This window comes from Bos grunniens, chromosome 12 (genome assembly GCF_055505025.1).
Source record: "Bos grunniens cultivar Pamir isolate PY7600 chromosome 12, Bosgru_T2T1.0, whole genome shotgun sequence".
Taxonomy (NCBI): Eukaryota; Metazoa; Chordata; class Mammalia; order Artiodactyla; family Bovidae; genus Bos; species Bos grunniens.
In genome coordinates, this window is record NC_141176.1 from 92,736,011 (window position 1) to 92,748,108 (window position 12,098).

At 58.3% G+C, this 12,098-nt stretch overlaps 2 protein-coding genes and 1 long non-coding RNA gene across 13 annotated transcripts in view; 2 read left to right on the plus strand and 1 right to left on the minus strand.

Annotated features, from left to right (window-relative positions):
- Nucleotides 1–3,488, plus strand: part of ATP11A (ATPase phospholipid transporting 11A) — a 103,125-nt gene extending 99,637 nt beyond the window's left edge. For all 6 annotated transcript variants that reach the window (XM_086330655.1, XM_086330654.1, XM_086330657.1 and 3 more), the window contains one exon: nucleotides 269–3,488. Coding sequence is in view for 1 of the 6 variants with exons in the window: in XM_086330657.1 (XP_086186783.1) it covers nucleotides 269–325 (57 nt within the window). In the remaining 5 variants the exon portion in view is untranslated. The remainder of the gene's footprint in view (nucleotides 1–268) is intronic.
- Nucleotides 3,489–5,817: 2,329 nt separating this feature from the next.
- Nucleotides 5,818–9,793, minus strand: LOC147362101 (uncharacterized). The gene is made up of 4 exons (XR_015138490.1): nucleotides 9,680–9,793; nucleotides 8,345–8,519; nucleotides 7,765–7,961; nucleotides 5,818–6,084 (listed from the first exon to the last, which is right to left on the minus strand). It is a non-coding gene; the product is annotated as an uncharacterized LOC147362101 (long non-coding RNA).
- MCF2L (MCF.2 cell line derived transforming sequence like) overlaps nucleotides 9,602–12,098 on the plus strand; it is a 90,556-nt gene continuing 88,059 nt past the window's right edge. For 4 of the 6 annotated variants that reach the window (XM_086330636.1, XM_086330642.1, XM_086330645.1 and 1 more), the window contains exons 1-2: nucleotides 9,927–10,208; nucleotides 10,304–10,607. The gene's annotated coding sequence lies outside the window, so the exon portion shown is untranslated. Of the gene's footprint in view, nucleotides 9,721–9,749; nucleotides 10,209–10,303; nucleotides 10,608–12,098 lie in introns of those variants that run through there. The other 2 variants (XM_086330619.1, XM_086330632.1) reach the window with 2 other exon arrangements.

A 12,098-nucleotide genomic window follows, 5' to 3' on the forward strand; every position in this document is an offset into this window, starting at 1 on the left:
TCCGTCGGAGCGGTCCAGCAAGATGCGCTGCGGGAGGAGCCGCACTCAGCCTGGGGCCTGGGGAGGGGCCTCGTGTTTACACACCTTTCTGCGGGACAGTGGACGCGAGGGGACGGATGGTCCACACGCCGCCCGGTGTCTGGCCCAGCTACGCTCGAGGGTGCCCCGGCCAGGGCAGCGAGGGCCGCGGCTGCGCTGCGTTCCGACGGGCGCTGGACAGGGTCCGCGCAGGGTCCCGGTACTGACTCTGTCCTTTCTGTTTCCGCAGACCTCGCGCTTCGTGTCAGGACTGCCTCTGGGGAGTCACCCACTTGCTACTCTGTAGTCTCCAACCCCGGGCAGCGCCCTGGAAGGCAGGGAACGCGGGGCCCCTCCTGCTCAGCCTCCCACCACCCGCGGCCCCAGAGGAGGCCACACTCAAGGGTCCAGCCCCGAAGGGCTGCGTGGCGTGTGCTGCTCTTGCGGCCGGAGAAGGAGGAAGATGGGACAGGCGTCCCTGAGTGGCGACCGAGAAGGACACGCACGAGCCCGCTACCCTCCCTGACCGCGTGGCGACGGGAGGACCTCTGCTCAAGGGTCTCGGTCCGCTCCGAGCACAGCCGCCCTACCAGGGCCTCCGGGGAGCATGGCCGAGCCTCGCGGGCTGGGGTCCGGTCTGCTCCATCCTCCCGAGCCCGACACCTCTGCTTTCGGACTGGCCCCCCGCCCCGTCCACGGCTGCCGTCCAGACCTGCGCGTGGTGACGCTGACCGCGGGTCACATCTGGCCCGACTCCGCCCCTCCGGGGGAGGTGCTGCCCGCGTGCTCGGGGAGCCCCCTCCCCGTACCCCGCTGCCTCTGGGGGGGCCTGGCTTGTAAAGCACAGGTTCCGAGAGGTGCCCCTTCCCGCTCCGAGGGCGCAGGCGCGGTTTGCTGTTGTGGGAAGGGTGTTTCGGGGTTTGCGGGGACGCGTGGGGGTCTGGGTACCCGGGGCCGGCCTCTGCTGCGGTGCTCAGACCCCCACGGGGAGCGGCCTCTCGGGGGCGTGGACCCCCAGATCCGCACCTGGCCCAGGGTCGCCGAGGCGGCCCGGGAGACCTAAGAGCAATACCGCTGCCCGCGTGCCGCCCGCAGGCAGCCGGGCGGTAAACCCCGTCGCTCTCCTGTAACGGAATCTCCGTTTCTAGAAATAACCAGTTCGACGTAGCCTTAATGGTCCGTAAGGAAAACATTTCAGTTTGAGGTTCAAACTTGAGAAGGTACAACTGACGGCGTTTTAGGGGAGGGTCACCCGGAAGCTGAACGTTGCCCCCGGTGGATGCCCTGTGGATGCGGGACGGTGCTGAGCCCACCTGGGTCTGCTCCCGAGTCGCTCAGACCGCGTGGTTCGCTGCTGTAATGCTCACCTGTGAGATACTTGAACGAGGGGGGGAGTTGACCGCAAGAACAGGGTACACAGGTGGTGCGGAGAAAGCGGGTGACGGGCAAGCATACCAAAGAGTGGGGTGACGCCGAGGGGCCGTGAGGCTGGGTGGGCGTCCGCCCGAGGGCCCGCCCCCTCGCCGTCACTCACGCCCGCGTCCTGCGTGAGGCCCGCACCAGACCCTGCAAACAGCCGTGTGTGCGTTTGTACAGCCGTTTTTAAGAACCTAAAATGGGTATAAATGTCTTACCTGTGGGGGCAGATTCTCTGTATGTTTTAGTTAACAAATTCTTTGTAATGTATTTTTTTAGAGATCTTAAAATTGCCTTTGCACTGAAGTATTTTCATAGCTGTTTATATCTGTTTTATTCGTTTATTTGTTAACGTACCATATCTAATTTTTAAAGTATGTTTTTAAAGCTTTTATTTTTTAAGTTGAAGACATTTTGGCCACTTCACATTTAAATTCTGATGAACGTTTTGGCTGAATGTCTCAATATCTGATGAATGTGAATTTTCAGATTTGACTTTATTCTCTGAACCTGTTTTGTTTTTGGTGTTTCTGGCAGTAGCGAGTAGTTACAAGGCATATTTAGAGTCTGATCATTTGCTCTGCTCTTTCTTCACCGTTCATTGCAATTTCATCTGCTTTTTCTTTAGTTTTTAGTTTCTATCCTTCAGCCTTAAAATAGAAGCTTCTTGACGGTTCGCTGTCCTCTTTTCTGCCTGTATCCAGACGGTTATCACTTACCTCGGATAATTCAAGTCTCCTTAGGACAGCTACTGACCGTTACACGCCCCAATATGTCTTCTTAAAATTGTTTGGGAAGTTCCTAAGTGACTGCGCCTGACAATGTGAGATGGACCAGGGCCATGAGACCAGAAGCCAGGGCAGGACGAGAACCAGGGAAGGGACATTTCAGACAAGACACTGAGACTCCCACCTGGCGGTGGGCAGTGCTTACTTGCCTTAAACTGACCTTAAAGCAAGTAGTTTAGGTATCTTCCTTAGTTTTGAAAATCTTACTCACAGCTGCACAATAACCACATAATAACATCTCCCCCATTGGTCCGGATGTCTGGTTCCCACTGGAGGGGACCCGCCCTGGGACCAGGGCCGGACCCTCCCAGCTGCAGCCACGTCCGGCTGGGAGAAGGGACGCGCTCTCGGCCACTCCTGTTAGAACCCCAGTCAGCCCGTTCCTGTGCCCTTGACTCCACGGGCAGACACAGACCAAACGGCCCCCAGGGGCACGGCCGCGAGGCTCGCTGGGGGCGGAGCTTCCGCAGTGACGCCGCAGACGCCTAGTTGGCCTTGTGAGACTTCGCAGCTTGAACTGTAGCAATGCCTCGCACACCGTGTAACTATTCTTAAATTCACGGACATCAACCACAAGTTCAGGGCAACCTAAGGGGAGTTTCCAGCCTTTTTCTTTAAAACCACTGAGTTCACCTGTTTTGCACTGATTATGAAGAACCTAACGCAACCACTTCTGCTTATCTTGAAATTAATGGTATTTATTTAACAACTCAGTGTAACAGCTTGGTATGCACTTTCTTTTGGAAGTTTCCCATTTCTAATTTTAAAAACAGGAAAAATGTCAGCTGGCAAATGCATTCATTCTGTTTTGTTTTTTTTAGTAAGTTAGAGGGTAGGTGAATGGGGGTGAGAATCGTTTTGATGTCCATAAACAAAGCTTTAACGAAGATGTGTCGGAGTATTATTAAAGTGTGATTCTACTTTTGCAGAAAAAAATCTAAAGATCAGTTTATATAGCTTTATTTTTTACCTTATCAAAATATACAGAATTTTAATATGCATATAATGTCTCTGACTTAAAATTATGTGCGTCTGCATTGCTGTTTAAAATGTTCATTCATTATGTAGTGTGATAAAGAAAATCTTCAAAAATATATTTAACACAAATGGTATCTATAGGTATTGTCATCATAAATATTGGAATTTATTTTTAAATTATTGAGTATAGTAGGTGTGTTTAAGATAATAAATCAACCTCTGAACAGTAATGTTTAATTGATAATTTATTAATCTGCTTTGAAAAATTAAATGGTGAATTAAACCAAATCTTAAATCTCTGTAAAATTTATTTTGTATGCTACTGTTTTTAACTTTTATTTCTGTAGATAAAGTATTTATCTTCAAATATTCATTATGATTGGACTTTTCTGCAGAACGTCTAGGCGGGAGATCTGAATCTGCTTGCAATAAAGAAGAAAAAGTTCTGGTTTAGTCTCTTCATAGATTAAAAAGATGACAGAAGTTGGCATTAAGTTTCTCCCAAGACCAGCTGCCGGGCAAACAGTCTCCCAGCGAGTGTTTCTGTTTGGGATGAAGCCGTGGGAGCAGCCTCTCAGGATCGTGTGGGATGGGGTGGCCCCGGGCCCACAGCTGCACCGCCAGGGCGGAGGGCCCGGAGCAGGACACTCCGGCCGAACCCTGTCCTTCCCGCTGCTCCCCGACTGTCCGCCAGACCCCGTCCCCCAGGGGCTCCTCCACTCCTCCTCTTGTCCAAACCCTGGCCCCCACGCCCAGGGCTCCTGGGCAGTTAGGAGAGAGGGACCCGTGCTGCCCCATGGGGTTCCTGCAGGCCCCAAGAGGCCCCCCCAGCCCTGCCCCCTTCCTCTGCTGGCCACTGCCACCCCTGCACGTCCCGTCTCTGAAAACTGACCCCCAAACACTCCACAGATCCTCACAAAGTCTCATTCCTGGGATTCTGACTCAGTTGGGGGATCATGGTGGACCCTGAGAAAGGGCCTTGCTGGGCCGGGGCAAGGCGGCCCTTTCAAGGCTGACAGGTCCCTCGGAAGGCCTCTGGCTTCACTGGGCACAATTCTAAATTGGGGGCTTTTTCCCGGCCCCCAAACCACAAAGGAAAGGCAAGTAACTCACCCCCAGTGGGCGGCCTTGGCTGTCACCACACAGCGGCCAGCACGCCAGTCTACAGGAAACAGATGCCGCAAGTGAGTCGCGTCCCAGGGCTGCTGTCCACTGGGGTCCAGCGTCCACACCTGCCTCGGGTGACAGGGACCTGTGACCACACTGACCCTGGGAGCCGGGAGAAGCACGCTTGGCTTTCAAGTGAGTGAGGGCACCCTGGCCTGAGGCTGTGCGGGTGTGAACAGCCAGCTCCTACCAGTGTGCGTGTGAACACAGTCCTTCATTCCACCGGGCTGTGTCTCAGTGTGATCAACATCTGCAATTATTAAGCTTCCTCTTTCAGGGAAAAATCTTAGAAATAACACACAATTTATCAGTTCCTTTCTCACACTAAGAGGACACCCCTAAATCGAGTCATCATATTAACCTGCCAGGGAAGACTCTGACCTTAGTACATGTTCATCGCATTGCTATTGCTATTGCTAAGTTCATCGCATGCAGTCAGGATAATTCAGGAGCATTTAGTCAGACGGCAAATGTCTAACTCATCATCCAGACACAGGTATGAGCCCTAATCAAGCCTGACAGGGGCCCAGTGAAACCCGTCTTTAATCAGATACGAAGACCAAGCCTCACAGTTAGTGGGCAGTGTCAGGCCTAAGCCGATCTTGGAAGCTGACGCCCTTGAGGCCCACAGCTTGCCCTGCAAGGCCCCCGTCCCTTCCTCACATCTGTGGCCTCTGCTGACCCTGTCTGCTGACCAGTGCGGCCGCAGACACGGTTTTCGGTGCATCCTCTCGATTCGCTGAGCTTGCTTTTCAGAGGTCATGGTGCAGCCGGCATTCAGAAAGCTGTACTGGGTCAGCCCAGCAGCTGCCCACCAAGCAGTGACCATGACTTCTTCCGGCGCAAGTTTGGCTATGGAAAGTGCTTTGGAGCTTCTTCTAAGTCCACCCACTGAGCTGGTTGTCCCGGGTGTTGTATAAAATCCACTCTTCTTTGCACGTCACGATACGATTGAGAAATAACTAGTTGGTTGTTGTTATGTAGACTAAGAGAAGACGACGCTTTAACAGTGATTCTTTTTGAGTTGCAGTTAGCTCGTGAGGCACCCCCTCTTTGAGCTTTTTCACCTTTCCAATCTGCTTCAGAGGCCGAACGGCCGCAGAATGGTGGGTGTTGAGTTTGGGCAACTTCTCATGTAGTTGTAGGAGGATCAGCTTCAAAGATGGCTCTCATTCAGCTGTCCCTGTCAACTTCCGATGGCCATTACACTCCTCCTCATCAAGGCTCTCACGTCCTTTGCAGAACTCCTTGACCCACCACCGCACTGAACGTTCATTAGCTCCTGGGCCGAATGCGTGCTGTCTCCACTGCTTTACGACCCATTTTGAACTCAAGAAAATCACTGGAATTTGCTTTTTTGTCCAACATCACTTCCACAGTCTAAATATAAAATAAACAGTAAGTGATAAGGTGATAGCAAAAAACATAAATCAAGAAATACATGTTAAAATGATGTATCACAGTCACATTTATTAAGAATGTATTCCAATATCAAACAGCAAATGTCAACAACGTGAAACAGCGATTACTTTTGCACGAACCTAAACAGTTTGCTTGGGACGAGAGGCTAGAACGCAGACCGTTGACACTGAGCACGGTAAGCTGGAACAGCCTGGCGCCATTTCAGGGGGGCTGCGGAGAGCTCCGGCACCACGGTCCTTTAGGTCTCAGCGCCAAGGAGAATTCAGTGAGGGCCACGTGGTCAACACGTGATTTACTAGAACAGGATGTTCGTGAGGCTTACAAGTGGGCGGGCAAGAAGTGCCAGGCTCTGAGCACTTAGTGGGCTACAGTTTTGTAATCAGAGGAGGCGTGGGGAGGAGGGAGGAGCCCCTTGTCTTTCCCGAGTAGATGTCAAGCTGCCATCAGCTCCTCCTCCAGGCCGGGAAGGGGGTTTTCTTGTCCCTCCAGGGTCAAGCTAGGGCCACAAATCAGTTTTGCAGGAGTGCAGAGAGCATGGCCCAGGGACCATTAACTTAGTGAGCTCGCTGGGCAGGAGTGGGCTCAAGCACCGTGGCTTTATTGTTTCGGGCCTCATGCTTCTGCTGGGGGTTTGCGGTGGAGCTTTATCAAGAGGTGGTCAGCTTACAGGGATCGCCCATGTTTTCCTACTCACCATCCCCTAGTGAGATTAACTATTTAATCACGGACTTTGTCCCTTCATTCTGTCCCTGCGAAAACTTGCAAATGAGCCGTGACCATCCCCTGCAGGTTGTCTTAGGACAGGGAAGAGGTGGTCACTCCCCATGGACAGGACGGAGCGAAAGGACGGCCAGGGAGCAGGCGCTGCTTCCCGCCTGCAGGTAAAACCACCCCCTGCCGTCGCTCACTCTGTCCAGGGGCCGCAGAAACGGGCACCGCAGGCGGAGGTCCACCTGGCTCCCTCGGGCTTCGAGCCTCCCAGCCTCGGGGCTCCTGGAGACACCTCTCTGCCTCCATCCTCAGGTGGCGCCCACTCTGCCTGTCTCAGCGTTTGCTTTCCACAAGGCTGTCAGTCACCTTTGGTGAGGGCCCTGCCCTGATGACCTTATTTTAGATACATTGTGTCTGTAAAGGTCACATTCTAGAGTACAGGGGTCAGGACCTCAACGTATCTTTTTGGGGAGACACAATTCAACCGATGCTCTGCTCTGGGGCCTTGCTGCAGGGCAGACACCGTCGTGCTGCGTGTGAGGGGGAGCAGTGGGAGGGGGGTTGGGGACGGAGCTCAGCCGCCCCTCCCCACATCCCCACCCGGGGCTGCACGGCGCTAACTCACCATGGCCCACGGTGGCCCAGCAGGTCCGGGGGTCCTGCCCACACTGGTCTGTGTGCTAAGCACCTCCTTCCCCCGTCTCATCAGTGTTCACAGCCTGACTCCACACTGGGGGTGAGCTCCGGGGGCCCCGAGACCCCGCCTGGGCAAGGTGAACTGCCCAGCAGCCAGCGCGGGCCTGGGGCCACGTTGCTGCCTGAATAAACCCCAGGCTGGAGGCTCAGGGCCCCGCCCGCCCACCCAGCAGCATTCCTTGGAGACTGGAGGGTCACCTGGGAGCCCTGCCTTTGGCTTCCCAGAGGAAAGCCGTGGGGCAGGGTCGGCCAGCTGCCAAGAAACAAGCCCCAAGGAGCCGCAGCTCAGGCGGGGTGGGCGACGAGGTTGTGGCTGCTGGCGGCTGGGGCGCCCATGTCTCCCCCAGCAGGTTGGTTCTCTGAGGTCCCAGGTACGCGGGAGGAACCCCCTTTTCATGCCCCAGGGTCACCTCAGAACTCCAGAGGACCAGGCCCCCGACCCAGCCTCCTGCGTGTCCCAGTTGCCACTTCCTGACCTGGACCCAGAGGGCAGGGGCAGACGCTGAGAGGCTCAGGGGACCCCAGGCTATGGGGAGCGGGGCGGCCCTCCCCACTCGCTGTCACTTACGTGAGTGTTCCGTCGCTTCCGTCCATCCGACCCTCTGTGACCCCGTGGACTGTAGCCCACCAGGCTCCTCTGTGCACGGGATTCTCCAGGCAAGAATGCGGTGGGTGGGGGGCTGATCTTCCTGACCCAGGGACCGAACCCACGTCTCCTGCCTTGCGGGTGGATTCTTCACCCATTGAGCCACTTGGGAATACTTCCTGTAACACAGACTTCTTTGTGGGAGCGAGAGGCTTTCCACAGAGGAATTAACCTCAAACGGCAAAGTCCCCGATTCCCTGAAGGGCCAAGGGCGCGGTGACCAGGCAGAGACGCAGCCCCAGGACACTCCCGGGCCCAGGCCCAGGCCCGAGGGGTCTCCAGGCCGCCAGGCCCACGCCCAAGGGAGGGGCTGACCCCAGCCAGAGCAGAAGGTCCCTTTCCCCTTGGCTCCTCCCAGAGCCCTGATTGTGATGGTAATTCCCCGAGCCTCTGGGAGCTGCACAAAGGCCTGGCCCGGCCCTCAGGGCCCCTGACCAGCAGGGTGCCCGGGCTTTTGTTCTGGGATTCGCCTTGGAGTCGGGAGACTTGAATCGGCACTAACCGTCTCTGAGTGCACAGGCGTCTTGGGCATTTGTCCTCCTCGATCTCCTGGGCCAGTGACCACGTCTCAAGGCCGGAGGCCTCCCCGTGGTGGGAGAGGCTCCCAGTCCTGGTGCCTGTGGCCGAGGTGGGGCTTGGGACCCTCCACGGGAAGCCCGCCTGGGGGCAGTGGCGGCCTGCAGAACCAACCGGGGTCGTGGGGTCACTGAGCGCTGCCTGTCCTCCAGGCAGGTTGGCCGGGTGCCTCCCTCTGGCTCTCAGAGCTCCAATGACACTCAGCACAGGCCCTGGAGAGCACCCCAGGACCCCGGGTCCCTGAGGTCATGCGAAACGGGTCCGGCCCCACCAAGCGGGTCAGGCCCCCACGCCCGCACATCCAACTGGCCCTTAGAGGAGAGGCCCCCGCCTCTGCCCTGACTCTGCCAGGTTCCTGGGGCCTTCCCATCCCCGCTCAATCTGGGAAGGAAACCGTCCAGCTGAGGAAGGTCCTGCCTTCGCTTTGCTGTCCATTCGGGCCAGCCTCCTCCTCGAGGCAGCCCTGCCTCCGAGCGTGTGCGGGGTCCTGTCCACTTGGCAGCCCTGGCTCAGCCATGCCCACCACCCGGGGCCTGGCTGCCCCGCCTGGGCTCCAGGGCGCTGGCTAAGCGGGGGCTGACTGCCAGGCGATGCCGTGTGGTGGGGACCGCACTTGGAGGAGGAAAGTCCTGCAGAGGTCGGCGCGCCCTCCCCTCCAAGCGGAGCCGCACCCCCAGGGCGGGTAGGAGGCTCCTGGGGTGGGGCTCCCTGGAGCCTTGGGGTTTGTGCCTATTGCCCTCCCGACGGAACTCTGTGCTGGTCTTACTCTGATTTCCCGGTATGGCCCACAGAATGCAGACGTTTGGAAGCGCCAGCTAAAATAAAGTTCACACCTAGAGCAACACTGGGGACGTTTCAGCCTGTGCGCCTCAACTTTCCGAGTTCTACTGGGGAATTTGAGTTTCCCTGAACAAGGGGGACCCACAAGGGAAAAGGCCGGCCCCTTCCCTTTTCTTGCAAAAAAGGGGGCCCCCCCGCAGCTGCACGGCCCTGCCCTGGGGCCTGCACACCCCGAACCCAGACAGCAGACCGCCTGCTCCGTGCAGGCGGAGGGGTTGACGGTGATGGGGGGACACGCTGGGGGCGGGGTCGGGCGCCTCCCCGCCCCCTCCCGCCGCGCAGACCCTCAGCCGTCCTCCCCTCGCGCTCCTCCCTCTCCCTCCGCGCGGTCCCCTCCCCCACCGTCCTCGCCGCCGCCCCGCTAGCCCTCCCCCTCCTCCCCTCCCCTCCCCCAGGCCGGGGAGGAGGGGCGGCCGCGCACCTGCGGGCGGAAGACCAGGCCGGGAGGACGTCCCACGGCAGGTGTGTGGGGGCGGGAAGCGTGGGCGGTGGCCGCGGGTGGGGGAGGCCGGGAGGGCCGGGGAGAGGGGCCGACGGACTCAGCGTCCCGGAGGCCAGTGACCGGTCTTCGCGCTCCGATCGCCTCCCGTGACCGGTCTGCGCGCGCTCCGATCGCCTCCGGTGACCTGTCTGCGCGCTCCAATCGCGTCCTGGCCGCGTGCGACCCCAGGGAGCCCCGGGACCGGCCGGGGTGGAGCCGGGGCGCTGCGCGGTGTCCAGGCGCCGCCGCCCGAGCCGGAGCGCGGGCTCCACGTGCGGGACGCCCCCCACTGTCGGGACGGGGTCCTCCCGCGGACAGTTGTCACTGCCCGGCCCCTCCCAGGACCTCATCCAGGAGTCCTGACTCCCAGCAGGTGCCTGGCCAGGTGGGGCCGCTGAGGGCGGCTGGCTGAATCTGGACTTCCCGGCCCCTGTCTGGCTGTTTTGCTTTTCAAACTGGCAGCGGAAAAGTAAGACTCAGCGGTTTAAAAATAAGGCCCTTTGCTCTTTAAACGCTAAACGGTGTTCCTGCTAGTTTTTAAAAACCACCTTCCGTTCTCTGCAGCGCTGGACACTTAAACAGGAGCCCGCTCCAGCTGGCCGGAAGGAGACTTTTCTGGAGCAGGTGCAGCCTCTTAACTTTACTGGAAGCTTCCCACCCTGCCCCTAAGGGACCTCCAGCCAGCCCTGGACAGGGAAGGGGTTAAGGTGACCCTGAGGCTGGGCAGGATGTGTCGGGGCGGCCGTGGGAGGCCCCAGGATGTGTGACCACTGGGAGGGGCCAGGCCACAAAAATAGACGTGTGTCTTGGAGTGCTGGCGCTCGAGTGTGTGCGTCCCTCCCAGGGGACCCGGGACCCCCCTGGACAGGTAGGTGAGGGGTGGCGCCCTGAGGGAGACCTCGTGGTGGAGGGTCTCCTAAAGTGCAGATCTGACCCAGTGGCTGGCCCAGAGCGGGTTCAGGGACCTGAGTTCTGAGCTCTGCTCCCAGCTCCTGGACCCACTGCGGGGGGCTGGAACGGACAGACAGATGCTGCCTGTGGGCCAGGTGGGCGGCCGGGAGGGCACACGCTCCGGGTGAGTCAGTCCAGAAGGGCAGGAAGAGGGGCTTGGCTGTGTTTCAGCACTTGCGTCCCTCGGGGCGGGGCGCACCCCCCAGGTCCCAGGCTCACCATCTGGCCAGGACCTGGACGCAGCTGTGATCAGGCCTCTGTGACCTCGGACCCCCACCTGTGACAGCTCCCCCTGGCAGCGATCCGGGAGAAGGCTGGCGAGAGTGGCGGGCCTTCCACGCCAGAAGCCTGGGCACCACTCTTCTTGTGACTGACCCCAGTTCTGGGGCGCCTTTCTCTCCAGGAGATCCGCGAATCAGGAGGAGGGCGCAGGGGCCACCTGTTTGCAGAGCTCAGCGCTCTGAGGACACCTCTGCCCCAGACGCAGCCTGAAACCCGTCCTTCTCCCGAATTGGAGCCTCTTCCCTCCCAGCCCTGCCACTGCTGGGAGTCTCCTGACCTCAGGTTGTGGCTGTAATCGGTGTCCGGATCACCATTCAGGCTCTTTCTGCGTTTGGGGCTCAGCTGTGAAAACGGGAGATTTACCTGGGAAGCAGCATCTTGGTGATTGGAAGTGGAATGAAGGTCACTTGGACAGAAGAGCTTCCTGCTGTTAGGAGCTCACATACCTTTTGTAAAATGGCGTAAAGCCTGAAGTTGAGAGAGAGGTTACTGGAGCGTTTGTGCGAACGGAATAAACTGCTCTGTTGGTGGCACCTGGCCATCCGCTTAGTTGATCTGGTGCTAAGAGGCTCCGGGAGAAGCTAGAAGTGTGAGAGGAACAGTGACCAGAAGATAGCATTCTGCTCCACACTCAGCTCAGCCTCTTGTTCTCAGGTCCACTCATTTCACCCTCGCCTGAGCCCAGGAGAGCCGGGGTGACGCTCTTCCCTGACAGGTGGGAGATGCTGGCTGAGCGCCAGCCGCAACCTGGACTTGCCCGAGGGCCCAGGGCTGAGTCTGGAGCCGCTCAAGAGATGCTTGGTCCACTCCTCCCTGGAGAAGGCGGGTGGCGGCCCAGCCCGCTCCCAGAGAAGGCACGCTGTGTGGTCAGCATGGGGTGGCCGGTCAGACTGCCCAGCCTCCCTTGGAGTCTGTGCTGGTGGAGCTGGTCCGCAGTACCTTCCCCTCAGGGATGACCATGTCCTTTCCCTCTGGGCCTCCCCTAGTAAAACGTTCAGGACTTCAAGCCTGCAACGGTCTCCCGGACACCCTGTGGCCATTACCAAGGAACTCTTGGAAACCTCGAGCCGGACCTCGACCAGAGGCTGCTCCCGAAGCACCTCGTCCAGCATCAGGCAGCGCCGCC